At 51.4% G+C, this 25,607-nt stretch overlaps 2 protein-coding genes across 2 annotated transcripts in view; one reads left to right on the forward strand and one right to left on the reverse strand.

Moving 5' to 3' along the window:
* The window catches only part of LOC125428777 (zinc finger protein OZF-like), a 798,123-nt gene that overhangs the window by 138,863 nt on the left and 633,653 nt on the right, over positions 1-25,607 (forward strand). The window lies entirely within an intron of this gene.
* On the reverse strand, positions 1,495-19,558 carry LOC125428825 (H-2 class II histocompatibility antigen, E-S beta chain-like). The gene is made up of 6 exons (XM_048489509.1): positions 19,368-19,558; positions 17,368-17,643; positions 6,988-7,269; positions 6,421-6,534; positions 2,679-2,702; positions 1,495-2,338 (listed from the first exon to the last, which is right to left on the reverse strand). Exons 1-6 carry the CDS (start codon positions 19,459-19,461, stop codon positions 2,325-2,327), a joined length of 804 nt encoding a protein of 267 aa, XP_048345466.1. The 5' UTR covers positions 19,462-19,558; the 3' UTR covers positions 1,495-2,324.

Raw genomic sequence — 25,607 nt, forward strand, 5'->3', positions numbered from 1 at the left:
AGACTCTGATTGGCTGATCCCCCTTGGATTGGCATGAGGCCAAAGTCACAAGGATTGGTTCAGAGCCCTGCAGGAGAAGCGGGCGCTTTGGTGGTGATGGCCACAATGGCCACTGACATTAACTCAGCCGATCTGCCCACTGGGATCCACTCCAAGATGATCTTTCAGACTAGACTGCAATGCATTCTGTGTGGGTCTGCCCTAGAGATCTACTCTGAAGGCCCCTTAGTACCCAATGCTGCAGTCTGCTTAGCTGAGAAGGTCTGGAAGACGCCCCCTCCCCTCACCAGACTAACGTTGTGCAGAATGTGCAAAACCGAGACGTTCAGGAGGGCATTTTTTAAAAAAGGGGGGGCGGAGAGGGCCGCAGTACCCCAGAATGGTCCAGGGAAGGCTGAGGTCTTCGCTATTGTGCATATCCCGGGTTCCCTTTTTGCAATTAGGGTGCTTGTGGTCTTGTAGTAGCAACTAGGATCTAGAGATACCTTTATCGTTGTTTTATTAACAATTTTAGCCCAGATATGGGTGTTTTTGATGGATAAAGACTTGGCGCACCTGAAGATCTTCAAACTGTTTGTCAAACAGGACGGGCTAAAGGGTGAATCACTTCCTTAGCTGGCCAGCATCCCAGCCGGAAGCGGAATTCCTCCCGACTTCAAGAAGAGCCAGCGTGGCGTCATTGTGGGTCAGAGCAGGTGGGCTCTCATCTGGAGAACCAGGTTGGATTCCCCACTCCCCCACCTGAGCGCCAGACGGATTCTTTCAGCCTCCCTGGGAGTTCCCCTGTTCCTACTGGGAATGCTTCAACGTGGGGAACACCTCAAGCGAGGGATGGGGGGCGGTGATCGCAGACGTGCTTGTAGCTACACCCAGCGGCAAAGATTCAGGCATCCAACCCCAGCACAGCCTCACAGCATTGCGAGACCCTTGGGGCAAAAACAAACAAGGAAACCCCCTCCTCCCCTTGGGAGCGTGGCCCCTCCACACCCAGGAAGGCCAATTTTACACTAGATACGGAAGGTAAATATGCTGCAGGACAGGAAACCTCACCACGGAGTAATAAAGGTTGGTGCGAAAAGTAAGAAAGAAAGGGAGGGGAAGGTTGACTCCAAGGCGCTTCCAAACCGTGCAGTAAGCAGTACGTGCATAACGGGACTCATTCAATGGACTCTGGCGCTGCAGACAGAGCAGGATCTGCCGGCCCTTAAGAGGGGCGATGCAGGCGGGTCCAACTCCCAGGCAGAGATTTCTGTCCCCTGCTGCTGCGTGATCCCTGGAATGGGGACGGAAGAGATCTGACCCTTCTGTTTGGGCCACGAGCGTCCCCAAAGGAGACGGCAGCAGGCCCAGATGTCCGCCTCCTTGGGAGAGATCTTCCCCTGCAGCTGCCGTCCGTTCACGGGGCTCTCGGCTCCAACCCGGTCTGTTTCCAGGAGCATCCCATATCCCCCGCTCTCTTCGCACTCTGCTCAGAGACACCCACAGGCCTCCACCCAAGATCCATCCTGTTTTATTGAGCGATTCCTCCAATAAAAGTGAGCGCAGATTAGAGAGCAATAGTAATCATGATCAATGTACAAAACAGTGATTCGTTTTCAACAGCCATTCGGAGCCCCTGCCCGTGAAGGCCCCAACCGAGTCTGAAGCGTTCAGCTGGTCTGGAGGGGGGGGGGGGGCAGGAATCTCAGGCAGCCCAGCAACCCCCCTCCCCCACAAGAGGATCTGAGCTGGGAATTTCAATTACGCTGCAGTTGAGGTTGCTGAGGAAGCCACGCAGAGGCTGAGTGCAGAAGCCCCCCCTCCCCCGGTCAACGGAGAAGAGCCCGCAGGGGCCACACAAGGCCCTGGTTGTTCTTGGCAAGGGGGGGGATCTCACCCAATGTCTAGCTGACGAGTGCTGCTGCCAACCTCCTGGCACTGCCTGGAGATCTCCATGAATTATACATGATCTCCAGACGGCAGAGAGCAGTCGTCCCCTGGAAAAAGTGACTGCTATTGGGAGGGGGGGCTGTGGCATCACATCACTGCCGAGTCCCCCCCCTCCCAAAATCCTACCCTCCCCACAATCCAACTTCCAAATCTCCTGGGGCAATTTGAGGGCAGTCAAGTCCTGGATGAAGGTAGTAACATTCTCATCTGCTGCCGGGCAGGGGGACTCCGTTCCCCACAAATCAGGAAAGAGGGACGCAGAAGAAGCCGAGTTGGAGGAGGAGGAGGAGGAGGAGGGGAGCCCGGAGTCCTTCGTTCATCCATCTTCACCCCTGCAAGGTGGCCCTTGGCTAAGGAAATGCTTTTCCACCTGCAGGATCCTGGCGCAGGAAGGGTTAACTGATGAGCGCTGTCCAGAGAGAGGGAGAGAGAAAGGGGGAGAATTAGGAGCAACAGGTGAATTCCCAGGAAGGCTGAAAGAATCTACAGAGCCCCCCCCCCACCCCTGCAGCCACATAACACCCTCCCTCCCACCCACCCACAATCTGAGGACAACAAGACTGTTCTCCGCCCCTCCTTCCAGGGCCACTGCAGGTAACTTCTGCACACCAAGTTCAACTTGCACAAGAGGCCGGAGGGTTCTGTGCCTGACCCTGCCTTCCCAACTGCACCAATTTGAAACTCTGTCACCTGCCCAAAGTCTCAGTGGGAAGAAGAAAGGCGGACTGGAAATAAAGAAGGTGACTCACGTGCGGGAGGTTGGAGAGGAGTCGCTGCAAGAGAGAAATTGATGGCACTTCGTTAGTTCAATATTTCTACCCTGTTTTTCCTCTGGGCTGAAGGCAGCTTACAGAAACAATTAAAGATCAAAAGAGCGGACCTCAAATCTGCATTAACCCCCTCCCCCCCCATCCACTGGCCAGCTATTCAGACCCCCTTGAAAGCCCTGGAAAACAGGGGGGGCCTTTCCAGCACCACCTGGAGATTTTCAGAGGAGCCCCCTGTTGGAAGTGAAGGGGACTTTGTTACGCTGTTTCCTGCCTCAACCTACAGAGGGGGTTTTACTAGAGAGCTAGTGGCTAGATAGGGACCTAGGGATTTGACACCTTTACTCTATCATGCTGGTTCTATCCCTTTGATGTTAGACTGATACTCTCAGGGACTTCCTTCCTTCCGGCTTCTTCCTCGACCCCTTCTCACACTTCTTCCTACCATGCCTAGAGAGAGGATGGATGCTCCTCGCATCCATCTCCATCCAGGTAGATTAGGATAGCATAGTGACTCTATCTACCTACCTTTCTATCCAGAATGGAGTTCACTAATAAATACTCTTTTTATTAGACTAGAAACTATAACTGACTCCGACTTTCTTTTGTGTAAGCTTGCCGCACATTGGGATTCATCACGCACACGCACGCACACGAGGTAAGGGCTTCTGCTGTGTTCTAGCCACCCGTGCCGCTCTGCTAACTACGATAAAGAGATAATCTCCAACTACCAGGAGCACTTATCCCAACACCCCCCACCCCCACCTCTCAGGGAACTTCTTTCCACAGACACGGGGGCTGCAAGAGAGAGGGGGGGCTCTGGCCAGTGCCAGGCGGGGACCCTGAGTGGAGGAACAGCCTGCAAGCTGGAAGCCAAATGACTGTACTTGGGGCACAATAATATTTGGGAGGAGGGGGCCCTCCACAAAGGTCTTGGGGCGGGGGAGGCAGGTTTGCTTCCTGCAGAGGGTCCAAAGCACCCCCTCCCCCATCCAGACACACTTCCTCTGTGCCCTTCAACTGGTCATTCTCTCTCAGTCTGACCCGCCTCACAAGGTGGTTGTTGAGAGCAAAGCCAGGAAGGGAGATTGTGGTGAATTCTCTGCCCTTCCTGAAGTCACTGCCCCCCTTTCCTCCCCCCCGACACAAGGACGTAGGTATAGATTTTTGATGGGGGGGGTTCGGGGTGAGGCCACACCCCACCCGCCCCTAGGGCATGGCCACGCCTCCCTAAGCCCCACCCCTGGCCTAGCGCTTATAAAAGCAGCTCTCTGAGGCCGGGAATGGCAGACTCCCCTGCCCTGCCCCTCCCCTCCCCTCTGGGCAGAGGCATAGAGGGAAAATGGAGCCTGGTGCAAAATCTGAGTCCCCACCCCACCCCGGGCAGCCACTGTGATGCTGGAATCCACCCCCAAACAGCATCACTTTCAATGGTGTTTAAACTAGAGAGCCCAAATTCTCCTTTTAAATCCACCTTAAAGGGAGAATCTGGGGTCCCTAGTTAAACAACATTGAAAGTGATGCTGTTTTGGGGTGGATTATCCCCCACCCTGAAACAGCATCACTTTCAATGTGGCGTAGTGGTTGAGAGCAGGTGCATTCTAACCTGGAGAAGCGGGGTTTGATTCCCTGCTCTGCCACTTGAGCTGTGGAGGCTTATCTGGGGAATTCAGATTAGCCTGTGCACTCCCACACACGCCAGCTGGGTGACCTTGGGCTAGTCACAGCTTTTTGGAGTTCTCTCAGCCCCACCCACCTCACAGGGTGTTTGTTGTGAGAGAGCAAGGGCAAGGAGATTGTAAGCCCCTTTGAGTCTCCTACAGGAAAGAAAGGGGGGATATAAATCCACACTCTTCTTCTTCTTCTAAACTGAGGACCTCAGATTCTCCCTTTAAATCCACGCCGAAGGGGATGGATTTAAAAGGAGAATCTGGGGAAATTTGGAGGGGGGGGGTGCCTGCTGTCAGGGGTGCAATTGTTAAGCTAGAAAAACCAAACTTTCAGGGTATCTTTCGGAGTCTCTCCTAATGATACCACCCAGATTTGGTGAAGTTTGGGTTCAGGGTGTCCAAAGTTATGGACCCTCAAAAGTGTAGCCCGCATCTCCTATTAGCTCCCATTGGAAACAATGGGGGATAGGGGGCACTCCCTTTGCAAGTACATAGCTTTGGACCCCCTGGACCAAACTTCACAAAACCTGAGTGGTATCAATAAGAGACTCTCCTGATACTATATCCCAGGTTTGGTGAAGTTTGGTTCAGGGGGGCCAAAGGTATGGACCCTCAAAATGTAGCCTTCATCTTCTATTACCTCCCATTGGAAACAATGGAGGATGGGGGCCCTCCCTTTGGGAATCCATAGCTTTGTCCCCCCTGGACCAAACTTCACAAAACCTGGGTGGTATCAATAAGAGACTCTCCTGATAATACATCCCAGGTTTGGTGAAGTTTGGTTCAGGGTGTCCAAAGTTATGGACCCTCAAAGATGTAGCCTTCATCTTCTATTACCTCCCATTGGAAACAATGGAGGATGGGGGCACCCCCTTTGGGAGTCCATAGATTTGGACCCCCTGAACCAAACCTCACCAAACCCGGGTACTGTCATCAGGAGAGTCCCCCAAACAATCCCTGAAAGTTTAGTGCTACTAGCCCAAACAATGCGCCCCCTGCAGGCCAAAAACCGAAAACAGTAAAAATGTTTTAAAAACCCACAAACAGGTGGGCGGAGCTTCGGACATGAATGGGGGGGTTCAAACCCGAGAACCCCACCCTTACCTACGTGCATGCCCCCCCCCATTGCAAGTCCTCCCTCTTAATGAAAGGAGGGTCAGGAAGGATCTCTCTGTCCTCTCAGCCTGAACTCCAAATCAGAGGCCGCAGCTGACTTCTCTCCCGCCTGGTCTGGTCTCCTCTGAGCAGCAACGGATCTCTCTCGAGGGTCTTAGGAGAAAAGAGAGGGGCCTCTACCTGGTCCTTTTAGCCCCCATGTATGTATCGACTGCCACCTGCGCATTCTTTCCTTGACGTTTGCTTTATGGCTTCACACACTTGTAGACAACTGGGCTTCCCCTGGCCCTCCTGGCCCATGGGAACAAGGTTGCTTTCGTTATCTCTTGGGATGGGAGCCCAGGTGGCCTTCTCTCGCTATCTGCCTGCGATCTTGGGGCGCCTTAGCTGCGAAGACTGCTTTTCACACATTCTTTGGAAGATGGGAGGGGGGCTCGCTTGGGGGGATGAACGGGACTGTGAATGCCAGCTTTGGCAGAACTGGCTTTGCTAGGGTGGTGCTTCGATGCCTACTCAATAAACACTACTGATCCACACTTCAGAGTCTGTTTATTGGCTCAAGGGTCTGAGACCTAACAGAAAAGTCCCAGACTCCCTTCACAGGGGAGGGGCTCCAACCCCCTGATCATCTGGACGGCCCCCTCCTGCAGTAGCCCAAGTGCTGAAGAAATTATCAGTTTTGGGGGTACCCCTGTGCCATTCGGGGTCTTCGTGCTGGCCTAGAAATGCAGCTCCCCAAACAGGCTATGAGAAGAGTAGAGCCCCTCAAAGAAGGGAGACCTCTGTGGGGCAGGACCCCCTCCCGCCATTTCTCCCTGCCGAGTCAGTCCATTTATGGGAGGAGATCTAGACTGGAAAGGTGAGTGTGCCTTTGTGTCTGTGTGTGGGGGGGTCTCACTCCATTTCAACCAGTCCCCCCCTCCCCCAACACCGCTTACCTTTCTTACTCTTCAGGTAGAGGTAGAGTCCAATAGCCACAAAGACCACCCCCAGCACGGCCCCCACGGCCCCCGCCCACACTTTGTTCTTGGCAGAGTCAGACGTTCGCGGCTCTGGGGAGAGAGAAGGAGCCTCGCGTGAGAAGACGGATCAGGGCCGAACGGGACCTTTCAGCCCACAGACTACACACGAAGGATCTGGTCCACGGGCTGCACCCTCTCTGAGTCCACGGGGACCTTTCCACTTCCGACACGGGGCAAGGGCATAACAACTGAGTGGCTGCCATGGGAGACAGAGCCACAGACTTTCTGTAAACAAGCGGCAGGCCGTGGGAAAGAGGCACCGGAGGGACACACGCTAGGGACCCCTCCACTATGCCCGGACAAGGGCTTCAAGCCACACTACTCACTTATGGAAGGGGGGGCATTCCTAGAGAAGTGGGGGGGGGGGAATGTCGTTGCACCTTGACATGATCAGATGACGCAAGTCCTTGGAATCCCCACCCACTTTGAGGCATTGTGTGTCTACAGAAAAAAGGGGGAAGTCTCCCCCCCAAAGGCTCTCACCCCACAGGACGGTGATGGGCTCCTTCAGGCTGCTGTGCTCCACCTGGCAGGTATAGAGGTCTCCCCGCTGGGGCACCGTCTCCATCATCGCCTGGTTGTGGAAGGTCCAGTCCCCATTCTGGATCTCCTCCGCGTACCCCACCCCCTCCGTCTGCTCCTGCCCGTTCCTCAGCCACCGGATGGTCACCCCCGAGGGGTAGTAGCCGGTCACGGTGCAGATCAGCAGGGTGTGGTGGGCCAGGGGGTCTCCCTTGGTGGGCGAGATCTTCACCGTCGGCTCAACTGGAAGGGGGTCGGGGAGGGGGGGAGAGGAAGAAGAGGGGACAGTTCAGAGGTGCAGGAGAGCCAGAAAAGCACAGAGGGAGACGTCCCTCCCACCCACCAGGGTAGCTACAGACACTTGGACCATTGAAGGGACCTTTCATTAAATCTCCCTTGACTCAGGGATGGGGAGGGGGAGAAGGGGAATTCCCTTGCCTCTGGGAAGCTCACAAGAAGGGGGTCTTCTGTCTTTGCCCCCTTCCCAGCATTCGGTGCTCAGGGGGAGGGTGCTCAGGGGGAGGGCTCGCACTGCTGCTAGGGATGGCGGAAGGCTCTGCGAAATATAACCAGAAAACCTTAAAACCCATTTTTCATCCTAAAACTAATTTTAACAGTTTCAGACTAAAAACAGACTGTAAAATGATTTAAAAGACCAGCCCCTAAATTGAAAGACGGAGTGAACAGAAAAAGTTTGGCCTGGGGGCGAAAGGAGGGTCAGCTGGGCCCTAGTTGAGCCTCAAGGGGGGAGGGGTCTTCCACAGGCCAGGAGCCCCCACAGAAAAAGCCCCGTCTCTGGTCAGGCCGCCCCCTTGTCCCTGAAGGAAGGCACCAGAGAGCAGGGCTGCAGGGGCAGGTCTCCTTTAACTGGTGGGCTGGAGAGTGTGGGAGGGGGCGGCCCTTCGGGGACCCTGGTGGCCACACCCCGATTTGCCCTTGAAGGGAAGAATCAGCACTTGGGATGGTGCCTAGAAACAGCGGGGTCTCTGAGCACGGTTCTTTCGGTGCCCAAGAGAGACCATCCTTTTGTCCTCCTGTTTAAAAAAACCCAGAGGTCTGGTGCTTTGTGTTAAAACACAGTTTGAGCCAAAATTGTTATTTAAGGATGAGAGAGGAAGGTTGCAGCAGCAGTTCAAGTCTCAACGGCAGGAATCAAAACAGCTCTGGTTGATGTGCACACTCCAAATGACAATGGATTTCAATTTTATAAAGAAATGGGACAAGTGTTACTAGAATATTCTTGTGAAATGTTACATTGATAGAAGATTTTAATGGGGTAACCTCGACGTGGTTAGGCAGGAAATCGGACAGCAATATAAATGCAACAGGACATACGCTCCTTAAAACTTTTTTTGATCTAGTAGAGAACTTAAAGCTGCAAGATTTGTGGAGATTAAAATATGGTAATGATAGAGAATAGACCTTCTATTCAGAAAGACACGAATCACATTCCAGAAGTGACATGGTGTGGATAACGTCCAGTTGGACTAAGCCCTCACAAGACGAAAAGTATGTCCTAAGACTTCTTCAGATCACAATCCACTAATATTCACATGGAAAAGGAAAAGATCCGTATATAGGTGGAGATATAAATGTATATAAATGGAGATTAAATGAGACTCTACTGAAAAAATCAGAGGTTGTGGAAAAGCCAAAACAAAAGTCACAGGAATTTGTTGAGATTAATTTGAATAAGGGAACAGATTTAAATGTGGTTTGGGACGCCAGGAAAGCGTTTATGAGGTGTGGGTTTTTTTAATTCAGCAGAACAACTTAAACAAAAAGCTGGCACAACAGAAAATACAAAGTGTTCTGGATTTGATAAAAGAAAAAGACTTTAAAAATACCCAAGCAAAAGTGAAATTGTCTATAGTATTAAGATTTTGAAGCAACAATTATCAATGCTGACAAAAAAAAGAAATGGAAAGAAACTTTAGTTTTGCGAAACAAAAAACTTTTGAAGGAGCCAACAAACCAGGGAAAGTGTTGGCTGCGAAACTAAGGACACAAATACAGTGGAAAGGTGGTCTAACCAACGATGAGCAAACAATCAAAAAGACATTCTTAAAACATCTTAAAAAGTACTTGAAAGTAACATAACAAAGGAAGAAGAGATTGAAGACAACTTAATAAAGCAAAAATTGTTAAATCTGACAGAAGAACAAAAAGAGATATTGAACAACCCATAAAGGAGGAAGCCATAAAAGAGGCAAAATTAAATAAATCTCCAGGACTAGATGTGTTGCCAGTTGTCTACTACAAAGTTTTTGCAGTTTTTGCATTAATGGAACCACTCCTGGCAATGATGAATGGGATTTTACAATCAGGGCAACTTCCGGAATCCTGCAGAGAGACAAATATAACATTAATCCCAAGGAAGACCAGAATACAACTGAGGTTAGTCCAATTTCACTCCTAAACAGTGGCTATAAATTATTTGCAGTGATTTTAGCAAGAAGATTAAAGGGGATGCTATGAACATTTATTCATGAAGACCAAAGTCGTTTCCTTCCTAAGAGACATTTGAGAGAAAATGTCAGAACAATATTAGATGCAGTGGTGTATTATGAGAAAAACAAGCAAGCAGTATAAGAATACTAATTTTTTAAAATAATTTTTCTTGGAAGTTTATGCTAAAGTATTAAAACTGGATTTTGAACTTTGTGAAAGGGATTGGGGCCATCTATACTAAACCAAATGCCAGAATAATTGTAAATGGAAAAATGACTGGAAAATGTGAGATTCTCAAAGGAACTACACACAGATGCCCACTTTCGCCACTGATTTTTAAAACGGACGTATTAGACGTCATGATCAAATAAGAGGTTTAAATGTGGGTAAACAGTCTTATAAACTGAGAGCTTTTGCAGATGACCTGGTAATAATACTGGAAGATCCAGTACAAAATGTGGAAAGATTGCAAAATAAAATACAAGACTCTGGCAAGGTTCTAATTAAAGTAAAACAAAAACCTTAACAAAAAATATGTCAAGAAACACAAAATAAATTATCACAAATTATAAATTATTCCTCTGAAGACCCTCTGAAGATGCCAGCCACAGATGCAGGCGAAACGTCAGGAGAGAATGCTGCTAGAACAGTGGTTCTCAACCTGGGGGTCGGGACCCCTTTGGGGGTCGAACGACCCTTTCACAGGGGTCGCCTAAGACTCTCTGCATCAGTGTTCTCCATCTGTAAAATGGATAAATGTTAGGGTTGGGGGTCACCACGACATCAGGAACTGAATTAAAGGGTCGTGGTATTAGGAAGGTTGAGAACCACTGTGCTAGAACATGGCCGTACAGCCCGGAAACCACACAGCACCCCAATTATCCCAGTTGTTGGGAGTTATGGTGGTTTTTAAAATTAACTATTTAGGAATGTGGCTGATTAATAAAAAGTATTTATTATTGTTTTAAAAAACTATGCAAAAGTATGAAATGAAGTAAAGAAAGAGCTGTTGAGATGGAACAGAATGAATTTATCTTTGCTGGGGGGGGATATCTGTGATAAAAAAGAATGTGCTTCCAAGAATATTATTTCTCTTGCAGGTGCTGCCAGAAATTAACACCACAAGATGCTTTAAGCAATGACAGAGAGATCGTCTCGTTATCATCTGAAAGAACAGTACTGTACGATGGTGTATAGATGGTATTTAATACTGGAAAAAATGTCTAAAATGTACAAAGGGTTATAAAGCAAATGCTGAAAATTGCTGGTTCTTTTTTCATGTGTGGTGAACGTGTAAAGAGGCAAAATTGTTTTGAGATAAGTTTACAAGAAATGCAAAAGGTTATGAAAATAACCACTGAGGAAAAACCTGAGGCCTTCTTATTGGAGCTGATGGGGGAAGGAATCCCGGATCAATATAGAGCATTTCTCATGTAGATGACAAAAGCAGCAAGGAGGATTTTATATACGGAGGGACAATAAAATTCGAACAAAACAAGACTGAATTTCAGAAGTCCCAGAATATACAGAGAAGGCCAGGCTGGTGGCGTTTATAAGAGACAAGAATATGGACAGTTTCCTTGAAGACTGGAAACTCTTTGTGGACGACCTACAGAAAACATATACAAATGGAGAAATAGTGGCAGGATTTGAGATTTTAATGAAAACAGCAGATTGAACTAAAATAGATTTATGAGAAGGACTGAAAGCAGAGGAAATGTGGGTACCAGCCGTAAGTGCAAAACTAGGGTTGAGTTTGGATCCATAATGAGGTAGCTGGGAGTCACCACAGATGTATGTGTTTTTTCCCCTTTATTATTATTATTGTAGATTTCACAGCTGCCAGATCTTTAGCTGGTTTTTGGCCTTCATTACTGTAGGGATGAGCTGCTGGCCCAGCAGTACCGCGAGTAGAACGCCGGCACACCGCCGCTCCTACGGTCTTCTGGCCGCACCGCTCCCCCACCCCTCACCCCCCGATGAGTCACGGGTCATGAACTGCCTGGCTCACACCCACCGGGTGTCCCAGACAAAGGGACAATGGTCTTGCCCCCAGGTGAAGATTAGGCCCAGACGCTGATGCTCCTCTCCGCACGTAGCAGCCAGGTGAGATCATGCATCACATGATGATCTCTCAGTCTCCCGCTCTCCCGCTCTCCCGGATCTCCCCTCGATCCGCCCTTCTACACGCCCCCGCTATAATCATAATAAAAGGTGCCAGGAACCAGCACGCGGCAGAGTCGCTAGGATCACGGACCCCCGCGCTCCCGCTGCTGGCGCTCTCCACCAGATGAAATCACCGCGTCTCGTCTCGTTCTTACGCTGACTTCGCGTGCACGACTACAAGCACAATTCGAGCCTCACCCAGAAGCCTAGGAAGTTGTAATGTATCGGCGTAGTATTTGTGTGGATCCCAGCAGGGCTGCCTTCTATTATTATTATTATTATTATTATTATTATTATTATTATTATTATTAGGCTTTCTTTTGGACTGTGCGCTGCCTTTCCTAACCTGCGGAACACATTCCAGCTGAGCTTTTAAGACGGTGTTTTTAAATAACCTCCAAGCATCTTGGACATTTTTGACTCTCTTGATTTTCCCTTTCAGCTTCCTGCGCACTATCCCCCTCATCTTTGAGAAATTTCCCTTTCTGAAGGCAAATGTAACTACATTAGTAGTTGTCACTTGTTCGCATGCAGAGATACTGAATCTGACAGCATTGTGGTCACTGTTCCCTATCGGCTCAACAACACTGACTTCCCGCACCAGGTCCTGGGTCCCACATAGAATTAGATCTAGGATCACATCTCCCCTGGTTGGTTCTACAACCATCTGCTCTAAGCCACAGTCATTTAGCATATCCAGGAATGTTCTCTCCTTACTATGACCTGAACATGCATTTTTCCAGTTTATATGGGGATAGTTAAAATCGCCCATTACCACGACATTTTTGCTTTTGTTGGCCTCTCTAATTTCTTTTTCCATCTCAGAATCCTCTTGTGCGCTTTGGTCAGGGGGACGATAATATATTCCTAATGTTAAACTATGCTTCACCCCTGGTATTGATATCCACAGTGCTTCTGTAGAGGAATCAGCTCCCCCTGCATTGTCTATTTTATGTGACACTATGCTCTCTTTGATGTAGAGGGCCACCCCACCCCCAATACGCCCTGTCCTATCCTTCCTGTAGAGCCTGTAACCTGGGATAACAGCATCCCACTGGTTCTCCTCATTCCACCATGTCTCTGTGATGCCCACTATATCAATGTCCTCCTTCAAAACTCTGTACTCCAGCTCCCCCATTTTAGGTCGAATGCTTCTACTATTAGCATAGAGACACTTGTATACTCTGTCTCTGTCCCTAACCTGGGATTTATGTGTTTTGCCCTCTAGCCTTTTGTAGACACTATCACTTATCACATTGCTGTGCTCTTCACTTGTATGTGGTTGATTTAAAAAAACCTCCTTCTCTGTCTGCATCCCCATGGACTCTGCATTCCGAACCGAAGTCACCTCAGCTCCTGTCGGCTTTCCCCCAAGGATCAGTTTAAAAGCTGTTCTGCCACCTTTTTAATGTTGAGCGCCAGCAGCCTGGTTCCTCTTTGGTTAAGATGAAGCCCGTCCCTTTTGTACAGGCCTGCCTTATCCCAAAAGGTTCCCCAGTTCCTGACAAATCTGAAACCCTCTGCCTTACACCACCTTCTCATCCATGCATTGAGACCCTGTATCTCCGCTTGCCTAGCTTGCCCTGCGCGTGGAACAGGTAGCATTTCAGAGAATGCCACCTTGGGGGTCCTGGATTTTAACCTTTTTCCTAGCAGCCTAAATTTAGCTTCCAGAACCTCCCGGCTACATTTCCCAATGTCATTGGTACCAATGTGGACCACAACTGCTGACTCCACCCCAGCACTGTCTAACAGCCTATCTAGACGTAGCGTGACATCCGCAACCTTCGCACCAGGCAGGCAAGTCACCATGCGGTCATCACGCCTGTCACAAACCCAACTCTCTATATTCCTGATGATCGAATCACCCACTACAAGGAGCCCCCCACCTCCCCGAGGGGTATCCTCAGTGCGAGAGGATATCTGACCACTAGCTAAGGAAGGGGTCCCATCTAAGGGAACATCTTCCCCCACCTCAGACTGGCACCCTCTGTCACCCAGACTCTCATTCTCCATGACATCTGAAGAGATGTCACCTTGGGAGTGGGACCCGGCTGCTGGGTCCCTGAAAGCCTTGTTTGTTGCCCTCTCTGCCTCTCTCAGCTTCTCCAGGTCTGCCACCTTGGCTTCAAGAGAACGCACACGTTCCTTGAGTGCCAGGAGCTCATTGCAGCGAGGGCACACCCACGACTTCTGGCCTAGTGGCAGATAGTCATACATGTGACACTCAGTGCAAAACACTGGGAAGCCCCCATCCCCCTGCTGGCTTCCTGCCTTCATATCTGCTTTTGTTTAGATATTTAGATATTAAACTTTTAGTCAGTGATATTAAACTTTTAGTGATATTAAACTTTTTAGATATTAAACTTTTAAAACGGACGTATTAGACGTCATGATCAAATAAGAGGTTTAAATGTGGGTAAACAGTCTTATAAACTGAGAGCTTTTGCAGATGACCTGGTAATAATACTGGAAGATCCAGTATAAAATGTGGAAAGATTGCAAAATAAAATACAAGATTCTGGCAAGGTTCTAATTAAAGTAAAACAAAAACCTTAACAAAAAATATGTCAAGAAACACAAAATAAATTATCCCAAATTATAAATTATTCCTCTGAAGATCCCCTGAAGATGCCAGCCACAGATGCAGGCGAAACGTCAGGAGAGAATGCTGCTAGAACAGTGGTTCTCAACCTGGGGGTCGGGACCCCTTTGGGGGTCGAATGACCCTTTCACAGAGGTCGCCTAAGACTCTCTGCATCAGTGTTCTCCATCTGTAAAATGGATAAATGTTAGGGTTGGGGGTCACCACAACATCAGGAACTGAATTAAAGGGTCGTGGTATTAGGAAGGTTGAGAACCACTGTGCTAGAACATGGCCGTACAGCCCGGAAACCACACAGCACCCCAATTATCCCAGTTGTTGGGAGTTATGGTGGTTTTAAAAATTTACTATTTAGGAATGTGGCTGATTAATAAAAAGTATTTATTATTGTTTTTAAAAACTATGCAAAAGTATGAAATGAAGTAAAGAAAGACCTGTTGAGATGGAACAGAATGAATTTATCTTTGCGGGGGGGGGGGATACCTGTGATAAAAAAGAATGTGCTTCTAAGAATATTATTTCTCTTCCAGGTGCTGCCAGAAATTAACACCACAAGATGCTTTAAGCAATGACAGAGAGATCGTCTCGTTATCCTCTGAAAGAACAGTACTGTAAGATGGTGTATAGATGGTATTTAACACTGAAAAAATTGTCTAAAATGTACAAAGGGTTATAAAACAAATGCTGAAAATTGCTGGTTCTTTTTCCATATGTGGTGAACGTGTAAAGAGGCAAAATTGCTTTGAGATAAGTTTACAAGAAATGCAAAAGGTTATGAAAACAACCACTGAGAAAAAAACTGAGGCTGATGGGAGTGGAAATCCCGGATCAATATAGAGCATTTCTCATGTAGATGACAAAAGCAGCGAGGAGGATTTTATATGCGGAGGGACAATAAAATTCCAACAAAACAAGACTGAATTTCAGAAGTCCCAGAATATACAGAGGAGGCCAGGCTGGTGGCGTTTATAAGAGACAAGAATATGGACAGTTTCCTTGAAGACTGGAAACTCTTTGTGGACGACCTACAGAAAACATATACAAATGGAGAAATAGTGGCAGGATTTGAGATTTAAATGAAAACAGCAGATTGAACTAAAATAGTTTTATGAGAAGGACTGAAAGTAGAGGAAATGCGGGTAGCAGCCGTAAGTGCAAAACTAGGTTTGAGTTTGGATCCATAATGAGGTAGCTGGGAGTCACCACAGATGTATGTAGAGATGTCTTGAAATGTTGTTTTCTCCCCTTTATTATTATTATTGTAGATTTCACAGCTGCCAGATCTTTAGCTGGTTGTTGGCCTTCATTACAATTCGAGCCTCACCCAGAGGTCTAGGAAGTTGTAATGTATCGGCGTAGTATTTGTGTGGATCCCAGCAGGGCTGCCTTCTATTATTATTATTATTATTATTATTATTATTATTATTATTATTATTATTATTATTATTATTATTATTATTATTATAGATTTCACAGCTGCCAGATCTTTAGCTGGTTGTTGGCCTTCATTACAATTCGAGCCTCACCCAGAGGCCTAGGAAGTTGTATTATTATTATTATTATTATTATTATTATTATTATTATTATTATTATAGATTTCACAGCTGCCAGATCTTTAGCTGGTTTTTGGCCTTCATTACAATTCGAGCCTCACCCAGAAGCCTAGGAAGTTGTAATGTATCGGCGTAGTATTCGTGCGGATTCCAGCAGGGCTGCCTTCTGAATTTGACAGATATTAATTTTGTCAATTCGAAGATGTTTCAAGTGCTGCCCTCGTGTTTTGGGGATTATTATTGTAATGTATTGTATTGATTGTGAGGCACTGTATTGTTTTAAGAGTCTGCAGCTGTTGCACTGGAATTGGTAATTAGTAGGTGTGTTATATTGAGCACAGCTGCAGAGTGATTTTAGGCTATGTGTGTAGCAGCTATGAAATAAAGTACCATGTTTTGTTCCTCCGACTCCTGATTCCTGAGACATAACAATTATTATCATTATTATTATAGTGGGGGAGGGGAGATTAGTTTTGGGTTTTTCTCTTTTCTTTCCCCCCATACGTGTTGTTTATGTGTGTAAAATAAATAAACAATCTTTCTGAGGGAGTGGGAAGGGCCCCCAAGTATCAGACGGTGACGATGTCATAAGTCAAACTGCACAAGGGAGCCCTCCGAGGGAGCAACCCCAGATTAAGAATTAAGCAAAAATAAGCATGTGCTTTGGGGGGCTCAAGAAAATGGGGGCCCCAGAGTAAGTGTTATTTTGCCTCTTTGATTCGTGTACGTTAAAATGAATCTTGAAGGCAAGAAAGCAGTGGAAGAAGAACGGGTGTTTTCTTTCATACAAATGATGATATTTATTCATTGGAGTATATATATTTTACGGTTTTCTATGCCTTTTGTATCTTGAATTACATATAGGGGGTGTGGGGGCACCAAAAGCTATTTGGCGCTGTGGGCGTCTAAGGGTCCTGATCCAGCCCTGCCAGGGGGAGTGACTCCAGTTGACGCCTGTTGTGAATGGATGGGCTTACACTGGAGTAAGGCTCCTCCTTTGGATGGCTCTCTGAGCAGTGAATGGTTGTTGCCCCAGTCAGAAGTGCAGGCTGGGTCTCTGCAGGGGTCTCTGGGTCCTGCACATGCCCTATTTTAATTTCCCCCCTGGAAAAATGGGGGTGGGGTCCCAGGCTGGCTTTTGGGACCCAGGGACAGATGAGTTTGATCCAAAGTTCAGGAGTGGACCGGAAGGAGGGGTGTGCGTGTGTGTGTGGGGGGGGGGTCCCTAGGTAAGAAAAAATTCAACCCATTTCTGTGGATCAATCTTTCCCCTTTTTTCCTACTAAGGTTCTCCCCCCCCCCACCACCACCACACACACACTGGGTGGCCCCGGGTGAAGGAGGGGAGGGGTCCCGTGTTTGTGCTGGGGGTGTTCTCCAGGGGTGGGGGCTGCCTTTGAAATCCCCCCCCCGCCACCCTGAGCGCCCTCCCTCCCTCCCGGCCCTTCTCCCCGACCCCAAAGGTCCCTGGACGGTGGGGGGAGGAGGGGAAGACACCCCCTGCAAGGGTGCCGCCAGCTCAGCTCCCTCCCTCCCCGTCCCTTCCCCCCCCCCCGCCGCGCTTACTCTTCCTGCCGTCGAAGAAGCCTCCGAGGACCCCCCAGTTGTGGCGGCAGAAGTAGTCCACGGAGGCCCGGTAATCATCCAGGGTCTCCTTCTGGCTGTTCCATAGTCGGGCGTCGGGCTCCCCCAGCTCCGTGACGGCCTCGAAGGTCCCGCGGCGGCTGTCGAAGGTGACGTAGTCCTGCCGGTTGTAGATGTACCTGTCCAGGAGGATCACCTCCTCCGCCGTCCCGTTGGCGAAGCGGCACTCGGACTTCCGCTGGTACACGAAATGGGGGGCTGGGGCGAGGGGGGGCAGAGAGAGGAGGGTCACCGATGGGGGGGGGGTCAAACACCCCCAGGCGGGGCGCGGACGGGGGGGGGGGAGCAGCAGCTCCTTTTGCCCGACTCCTCCCAAACAGCCCCTCCCCTTGTCGAACGGGCGGGGGGAGGATCCGTGGGCCCCAGGCGACCACCAATGAGAATCCCCCCTGAAGCCGCGTCATCGGTCTCCGGGCAGAAGCCCAAGCGGCGGCTCCAGTCCAGGAAATCCATCCCCCCCATGGGGGGGCAGAGAAAAAAGGGGAGGAGCCTTAAGGTGGACCCCGGTGAGGGGGACGACAGGCGAGACCACCAAAGCAGCCTTCGTGGCAGAGGGAGGGATTCGAACCCGTCATTCTGTAGCACTCTGCCCATGCAACACACAGCCCCAGGACTCTGAGGAGGCCGCCCCCCCCCCCACTTTGTACCTGCGCATCCCCTAAGAAACTGCACATTCACACCCCGAGAAAAATCAACGAACTGACCTCAAGACCAGAATACGCGGATTCACCAAATGTGGCCCTCCCTTGGAGACTGTCCCTGCTCGGAAGAGGGAGGGAGGGAGGGAGGGAGGGGGCAGAGGCGCGGGCCCCATCAGGAAAGGGTTCGGGGGGGGGGGGTCATGTCAGCTGCATCAAGCGGAGTCCCTTAGAAGGGGGGGCCTCATGGATCAATGATAATGCGAGAAGAATCGCTCCCCAGGAGGCAGGGGCGTAACGAGGCAGCCCTGGGCAAACTGTAGCCCTGGGCAAAACCTGAGTTGGATGCCCCCCCCCCCCCCAGGCAGCCACTCCACCATGACCAAAAGTGTTTTTTTGCACCAGGACATTGGTGCCTGCAGGGGGTGCATTTTTAGACATATCAGCACCATAATTTCAGCATGTCATCAGGAGACTGTCCTTATGCTACTCCCCAGGTTTGGTGAGGTTTGGTTCAAGGAGTCCAAAGCTATGGGCTCCCAAAGGGGGTGCCCCATCCCCCATTGTTTCCAATGGGAGCTAATAGGAGATGGGGGCTACAGTTTTGAGGGTCCATAACTTTGGCCCCCCAGAACCAAACTGCACCAAACCTGAGGGGTATCATCAGGGCAGTCTCCTGATGAGACCCTGAAAGTTTTGAGACTGTGCCTTCAGAAATGCCCCCCCCCCACCTGCAACCCCCATGGACAGAAATACAGAAAACTCAATGCAGAACAAAGATTCTTGGGCAAATTTCTGGGATGTTCCTGCAGGGGGTGCATTTTCGGATGTATCGGCACCTTCCACCCTCTGCCTTCCCTTCCCGGGGGACCCCCCCCCCCCACTTTGCTCAAGGGACCTGGGAGCCGGATGACCCCCGTACAAACTCCAGCAGATGGAGCCAGTGTGGGGTGTAGTGGCTGCAGATCTGGGAGAGCCAGGTTCGAATCCCCCCTCTGCCATGGAAGCCCCCTGGGTGGTCCCTTGGGCCCGTCAGAAGCTGTCAGGCAGACCTTCCTCACAGGGGTGTTGTGAAGATAACATCGAAGAGACTCCAGGCAAAGGCTCTTGGGGCCCCCACGGGAGGGAAAGGGGGGGTATCCATGAACAAAGTACCAGGCAGGGCAATGAGGAGGAATCTCAGATACTTCCCCCCCCCCCCAGTCTCAGAGAGAGTGCCCTGCTGTGAGGGGGCGGGGCCTGGCTCCTGAAGCCCCCTCCCACCATCCCGCCCCCTCTGCTTACCAGGGGTCTGGGGTCTCCTCTCTGTTCCGGGCACCAGGGGGGCCCCCATCAGCACCAGCAGAACCTCCAGCAGCAGGATCAGGCCGGACCCCATGGCTGCCCCCCCACGGAAAACCCACCTGCAGCCCTCAATGGGAACTTTGTCTTCTGTTCACTGCTGGTGGGGAAACGACTTTTGCCTCTGAAGTCCTGGGCAGGGGGCGGGGCGTTGGACAAAGGAGCACCAATGAGAATTCCCTCTGGGGCGGCGTCATCCGTCTCCGGCAGAAGCACCACCAAATACTCTTCTTTTGGGAAATTGGTTTTTCAGGGATGACATTCAGAGAAGGGGGGGCATGGAGGGGGCTCGATGCCTCATTTATTGGCATTTGCCCCCCCCCCCATAGCTGATCCCCTCACAGTCCAGGGGCAGACTTGCCAGGGGGTCTTATTTGGGAAGGGGACCCGGTGAATCGGAGCAGGAACACAAACCTTTGGAACCCAGATTGGACCGCCGTTCCTTTTTTTGTCTAACCCTAACCCATACACAACACACTGCGCTGCAAATAAGATTGCAAGGACTAGGGTCAATCCTATGTGTGCGGGGGGGGGGTATTTATTGGCCTCTGAAGAAGATCCAGGGGGAGGGGGGGTCAAAGCACATCCAGTCTCTCTTGTGCTGCGTTCTGATCCTGAGAATTGAGGCTTCGGGGTTATTTCTGATATATTTGGTGATATTGTGATGTTTGATGTGTTTCCGGCTGTGGCGACATATCGTCTATTGAGCGTTTTCTGTGAAGCAGAGAGTGCAATAAAATGTGCATTTAATGTATATTTTAATAGGCATTTGTTATTCTTCCCAACCTCTTTGCTTCCAGACAGACAGAAGAGCTCATTTCCTCTTTTCCACCCACCCCCTTCAGAAGGCCCCCTCGATAGAGGCATTGCCAGCCTCCTCCCTCCCTCCCCCCCAAAAATACTGCTTTGTTCAAGTGGGGCAGATGCTTGGCCTGAGGCCTTGGGGCCTTGGGACCCCTTTCTTTCTGGGAGGGGACAAGAAAATCACCCCCTCAGGCAGGGCTGGGCCAGCCCTTGATCTCTCAGTCTTTCCGCCCTGAGTCCCCCCCCCCCCAACACACACACCCCTGCAATCCCTGCGGCCTTCACCTGCCTCCACTTTCGACCCAGCCCAGAAGTCCAGGAGGGAAAGGCTGAGGGCCATAGGAAAGACGAATTGACCCCCCCTCCTGCCACAAGCCCCCCAGGATCCAAAGAAGCCCCCCCACACAGAGTGGGCAAGTGCTGACCCTCAAAGTCCAAAAAGGAACCACAAAGCTGATGATGCCCCCCTCCCCAGAGTGCACCTGTGAGGGGTGGGGAGGGGCAGCCTGGACCCTTTGCTGCCAACCCCCTCCCCATAGGTTGCTGCAAAGGGAGAGATCCTGCCCCCCCACAAAACCGGGAGGGGGAGCAGGAGGAGAAGGACCCTTGCCTGGCAAGGCGCTTTGGGCGCTCAGCACTCAGCTGGCAGTGCAGCCCCCCCCCCCAATTGGCCCCTGCAGCCCCTAGGGCGTCGTCCTGCCCCTTTGGCAGTTGGCTTTGTTCTTGGCTCTGCCAGGTTGGGGGGGGGCACCCTTCTCTGCCAGAAGCCCTGCATGGTCCGGGCATGAGGCTGCTCGGGGGTGTTTCCAGGGGCACCTTCTTTCCTCAGGACCACTCGGGTGCAAGTGGGGCGGGGGGGGGGTGTAGCTGTCAGGAACCCCCTGCTGGGAACGGACCCTTTTGAGCGACTCCAGAAACAGGAAGCGGTTGGAAGGGCCCTTTTTTGGAGTGTGTGTGTGTGTGTGGGGGGGGGGGGGGGGAGATATTTGAAAGAGTCCAGAAGGGACCCCTCCTGGGGAGGGGTTGTCCAGGGAGCCTCTGCAGTTCACCCTAACCCTTGTCCAAGACGCAGAGGGCATCACCCCACATGGGCTGGGGCAGGGCTGGCAGCTTCTGAGTTCCAGTGGCGGGGAGTTCCATCGGAAGGACCCTCCAGGCTCAGTGCCAGAGCCCCTTCTGAAGGTCCCCCGCTTATCTCCTTTCAAAGAGGATGGGTGGGGGAGTCGGGGGGGAGAAAGGTCCTCCTCTGCCTCAACCCCTCCCCGCAGAGCCGCTGCCGGCCTGAGCAGGCGACACTGCAGAGAGCAGAAGGCGGCTTCGCGTCGGTCTATCTGTGGCTCCGGCCGCTTTCTGGGGCTCCCCTGCCTGGCAACTGCCAGGTCATCGGCCAGGCCTTTTCTCATCCAGTGCCCTGCCCCGCGGTATTTGTTGCTGCAAATACCAACAGCCAGAAGAAATGGGGAGGGCTGTCCCTTTGGAGCCCGTTTTGCATCACGGTCCCTCACCCCCAGCCCTGCTGCCTCCCTTGCAGGGCGGGCGGGCGGGCGGTTCAGCCAGCGTAGAGCCCAAGAGACGCTCCGTCCAGCTGCTCTCCTGCCCGGCAACCGATGACTCGGCCTCGCTCACGGCCTGTGATTGGCTCAGGCGGCCTCTCCAAGTCTGACTGCAGGAAAGTCCCTGCCAAACCCCAAAGCCCAGATCGGGTGACCCGCCAGCCCCCACACCCCCGGGGGAATCCCAGCAGGCAAAGCAAGCAGGGCCGGCAGGCACAGCAGCCAGAGTGACCTGCCCGTCCTGCAGCTGAAGCCCCCCGCGAAGGCCAGCCTCGCCCTCCTGCCCCGTCCCCAGGATCTGACCGGCTCTCCTGTTCTGTGCTGAGCGCCAGAGGGCGAGTGTCTCTCTCCCTCCCCCCGTTCTCCGTCCACGGCCTGCAGGGGGTCTCTCTCCCCCCTCCCGCACCGCCACCAACAGGTTTGGGGGCTGAGCCTCCCCTCAAGCCCTTTGGGTCCACTTGCCCTCTGGTGTTCAAAGCTGAAACATTTGCTGTTTTAGGGAGGGTCTGTGGGGTGACCCCCCCCCCCCTTAAGAGAACAGGGCTCTGTGGCTACGATTGAGGAAACCGCACCTGACTCTGCAGGAGGAGCCGGGGCTGAGTGGCAAAACAGGCGTTCCACCTGCAGAAGACACGGGGCCTGATCCTGACATTTCCGGCTACAGGATCGCAGGTCAAACTTGGGGGGGGGGGGTCTGCTAGCCTGCCCTGGGATGGGGGGACCAAGACTCTGCCCTGCATGAAGGCAGCTTCAGACGTTCCTGTCTCAGTTCAAACAGTCTGAATTCTCCCTCCCAGGCTGGCAATCTCATTAAATATATGGGATGCAGTGGCAGAATCCTGATTGTGGCCTGATGCACTCTCTGTGTGCAAGTAGAAATCTAGCACCACAGGGGGAAGATTGGGCTAGCTTTCTCCTTGCAGGTAGTGGAAAGGGTGAAATACCATCCTCCCAAAATAGCCTCCTCCTCGGCTTTCTGAAACAGCAGGATCCACTCCACCTTTTAATTGTGTTGTGTGTGTGAATCCTGCCTAGGGAGAGGAGCTCTTTCTGGGCTACCTGGAAGAGAAAGGGGGGGGGATGTTCCAAAGACTTCGGGATCCCACCTGTGATGAGAAATCTGTTTGTGTTATGGAGGGAGCTGCTGTACTCCTGTCAGGATGTCATTCCCACGTGGCGGGGGGGTGGGGGTGGAAGGGGAGCTGAGCGAATGAGCGGTACTTTTGCTTTGCTTTGCAGGTGTTTATCGTACCCTTGCCCTTGAAGCTTTGTGGTTAGCAGCGCGGACTGGATTTTACTGTATCTCTTGGTTCACATGGGGGTGGGGGGTGGGGGGTGGGGATTGCCTGAACACATTATCAACAGTTTTGGCGCCATTGGGCCAGAACTGTCTTTTCCTGTTACTCTGCTGTCATTAATAAAATCCTTGAGCCCATCAAGCGAGTTTTCCCATGGACTGGGAGTTTTACAACTCCCCTCGAAGGAGCAGGTTTGCGGCTGGGTGGTGCTCTCGGATCAGGGCCTCCAGGTCGAGGCTGTGGATGGTGGCCTGCTGGCCTGCGGCATTGTTTTCCCAGCTTCAGTGGATAGGCCAGTGTGACCTCAGCTTGTGGGTTCTGTGGGGCAGAACTTGGAATGAGTTTGCAACAACAAATTAAAAAAAACCAAAATGTTTTACTTTCCTTAACATATAACATCAAACATCAACATCCCCACCCCCCCGCAAAAAATGCTTCCTTTTTGGCAGGAGCCCCCCACTCCCACCCCCTCCCCCCGCTTGGCAGGTGACTGGACGCGGCAGGAGAAGCGCTCGGGTTTCGCTTCCCCCGGCGGCCCCACGCGGAACTCAGCTGGCGAGGAAATGAAAGCGAGAGGCTGGCCCTGACCCAGGAGGACGCCGCGGCCACTGCGCATGCGGAACCTCCCCCACGCCCATCCGCTCTGAAGCCCCTTTGGGGTCCAGGGAGCCCCTGAGCGGGAGTGGAGCCCCCTGAGGCTGCGGAAGGAGCCCCAGAGCGGGAGGACCCAGCCCCAGGCAGGATGAGGCCTCCTACCCCCCCCCCTTTGGTCATTCTGGGCTGCCCCTCAAAGCCCCGCAGTTCTCCAAAGGAACCAAAGGGGGACCACCAGGTGGGGTCTGGCCACAGAGGCCTCGAAAGCCCCCAGTGCGAGTCTTGCCTCTCCCGTGAACTGCCTGACCAGGGGCCTTTGACCCCTCCATCTCAACCCTCCACCTGAGGGATTCTAGAGTTGGAAGGGTCCATAGAGGCCATCTAGTCCAACCCCTTGCTCAATGCAGGGTCAGCCTAGATCGTTTGTCCAGCCCTCCTAAAGACTTCAGGGAGCAGGGGGGGGGGAAGCTCAGCCCCGCCCGAGGCAGCTGATTCAACGGTGGAACTCACTGCCTCGGAGAGTGCTGGACCTACCCTCACCCGTCTTTTAGGGTTATTATAACAATTCTTGGAGCATCCAGGCAAAGTTCTATATGCTCAGTGCAGGACTCCATATACTGTGCAGTCAGAGGAGAATTGCTGGCCCAGGGAGCTGGAGTCCCCCTCAGGAGGGACCGGCAAGGTTTGGGTGCCCCCCCCTCCCTGTGCCCCCACTCTCTCCCTGCCTGGAGGGGCTTCATCGCTGGACGTGGGCTATTTCATTTAGATTTAAAGTGTCCCTCGAAACCAATCATGAGCAGCCAAGGAACAGAAAAGAAGAAAAACTTCCTCTTGTGGGTCTGGAGGAGGTGCCTTTCCTGCCCCCATGTGTGGGGCTGACTCCAAAGGAGGGGGCCGCCTCCCAAGGCAAGAAGAGGCAGGTACTCGTGGATGGGATTTTCTGGGTTGTCTACTGTGCAGGATTGTTGTGAGCCGCCACTCTCTGCCCCTCCAAAATGAGAGGCGTTCCTGGGATTGTAACCAGTCTATTTTTCCACACACATTTGGTCTAAAGCTCCAGAGCTGGGGGAGACACACGCACGCATGCACGCGCACGCGCGCGCACATCCCCCCCCCCCCCCCACATCTGAAAGCTTCACTTCCTGCCTCTGGCTTTTATTCAGCTTGTGGACCAGAAGCTACATTGGACCCTGCAGCGTTGCTGGAAAACTGTTTTCTTCTCCCTTCTGTTAGCCCCAAAGATGGTTGTGGCAGCTATGGGATGAATGGGGGGGGGATGCTCTGAGGCAGCTGCCCCCTCCACTGAAGAATGCCCAGTCCCTCCCCCAAACCCGCCTTCTTCTATGGATCCTTTAAACCCCTGCCACCCACAGTCAAATGAAAAGGGGGTCATGGACTTTGGTTAAAGGGCTGGTCATGTGTAAGTTGTGTGTAAGTTGTGTGCAGAGGTGGGATCCAGCAGGTTCTCACAGGTTTGTTACCGACAGGAAAATAAACAAAATTTTCCTGAAGTCAGGTTGCCTAGCTACACTGGCTCCATGCCTGGACACGGAGACTTGTGTGGTTCAGAAGCCTTCATAAGGTTCACAAAGAATGTATATGCATGATTGTGCCAATGCTATATGATTTCCCTTGTGTTTGTGTCATTCTAGGATGTAGTAAAAGCTCCTCTTAGTTAAGTTTATGCCTGTAGTTTAGGATTTTAGTTTAATAAGGTTCTTCAGTTAGGTTAAGGTTCTATTAGTTTTAAGCGAGCCCTGCCAGTAGGTAGATGTACAGTCCTGCCTATAAGTATAAGTATGTGTGTTTATCCTTTAAGGTTTTCTGCTACTCCAGAGATCAGGATCGGAAGTCATGGGTTCAAGGTGTACTATTAGGTTGTTCTGTGCAGACCTTATAGTTTATTGTAGAGTAGTCTTAGTATTTATCAAGGT

This window comes from Sphaerodactylus townsendi, linkage group LG03 (genome assembly GCF_021028975.2).
Source record: "Sphaerodactylus townsendi isolate TG3544 linkage group LG03, MPM_Stown_v2.3, whole genome shotgun sequence".
NCBI lineage: Eukaryota > Metazoa > Chordata > Lepidosauria > Squamata > Sphaerodactylidae > Sphaerodactylus > Sphaerodactylus townsendi.

What these genes read in the sequence shown, in the direction of transcription:
- LOC125428825 (XM_048489509.1), bottom strand. Translation starts at nt 19,461, where the DNA reads ATGGGGTCCGGCCTGATCCTGCTGCTGGAGGTTCTGCTGGTGCTGATG. An exon ending in GAGGAGACCCCAGACCCCTG is followed by an intron (nt 17,644 to 19,367) that starts GTAAGCAGAGGG and finishes CCCTCGCCCCAG; the next exon opens with CCCCCCATTTCGTGTACCAG. An exon ending in CTTCTTCGACGGCAGGAAGA is followed by an intron (nt 7,270 to 17,367) that starts GTAAGCGCGGCG and finishes ACCCCCTTCCAG; the next exon opens with TTGAGCCGACGGTGAAGATC.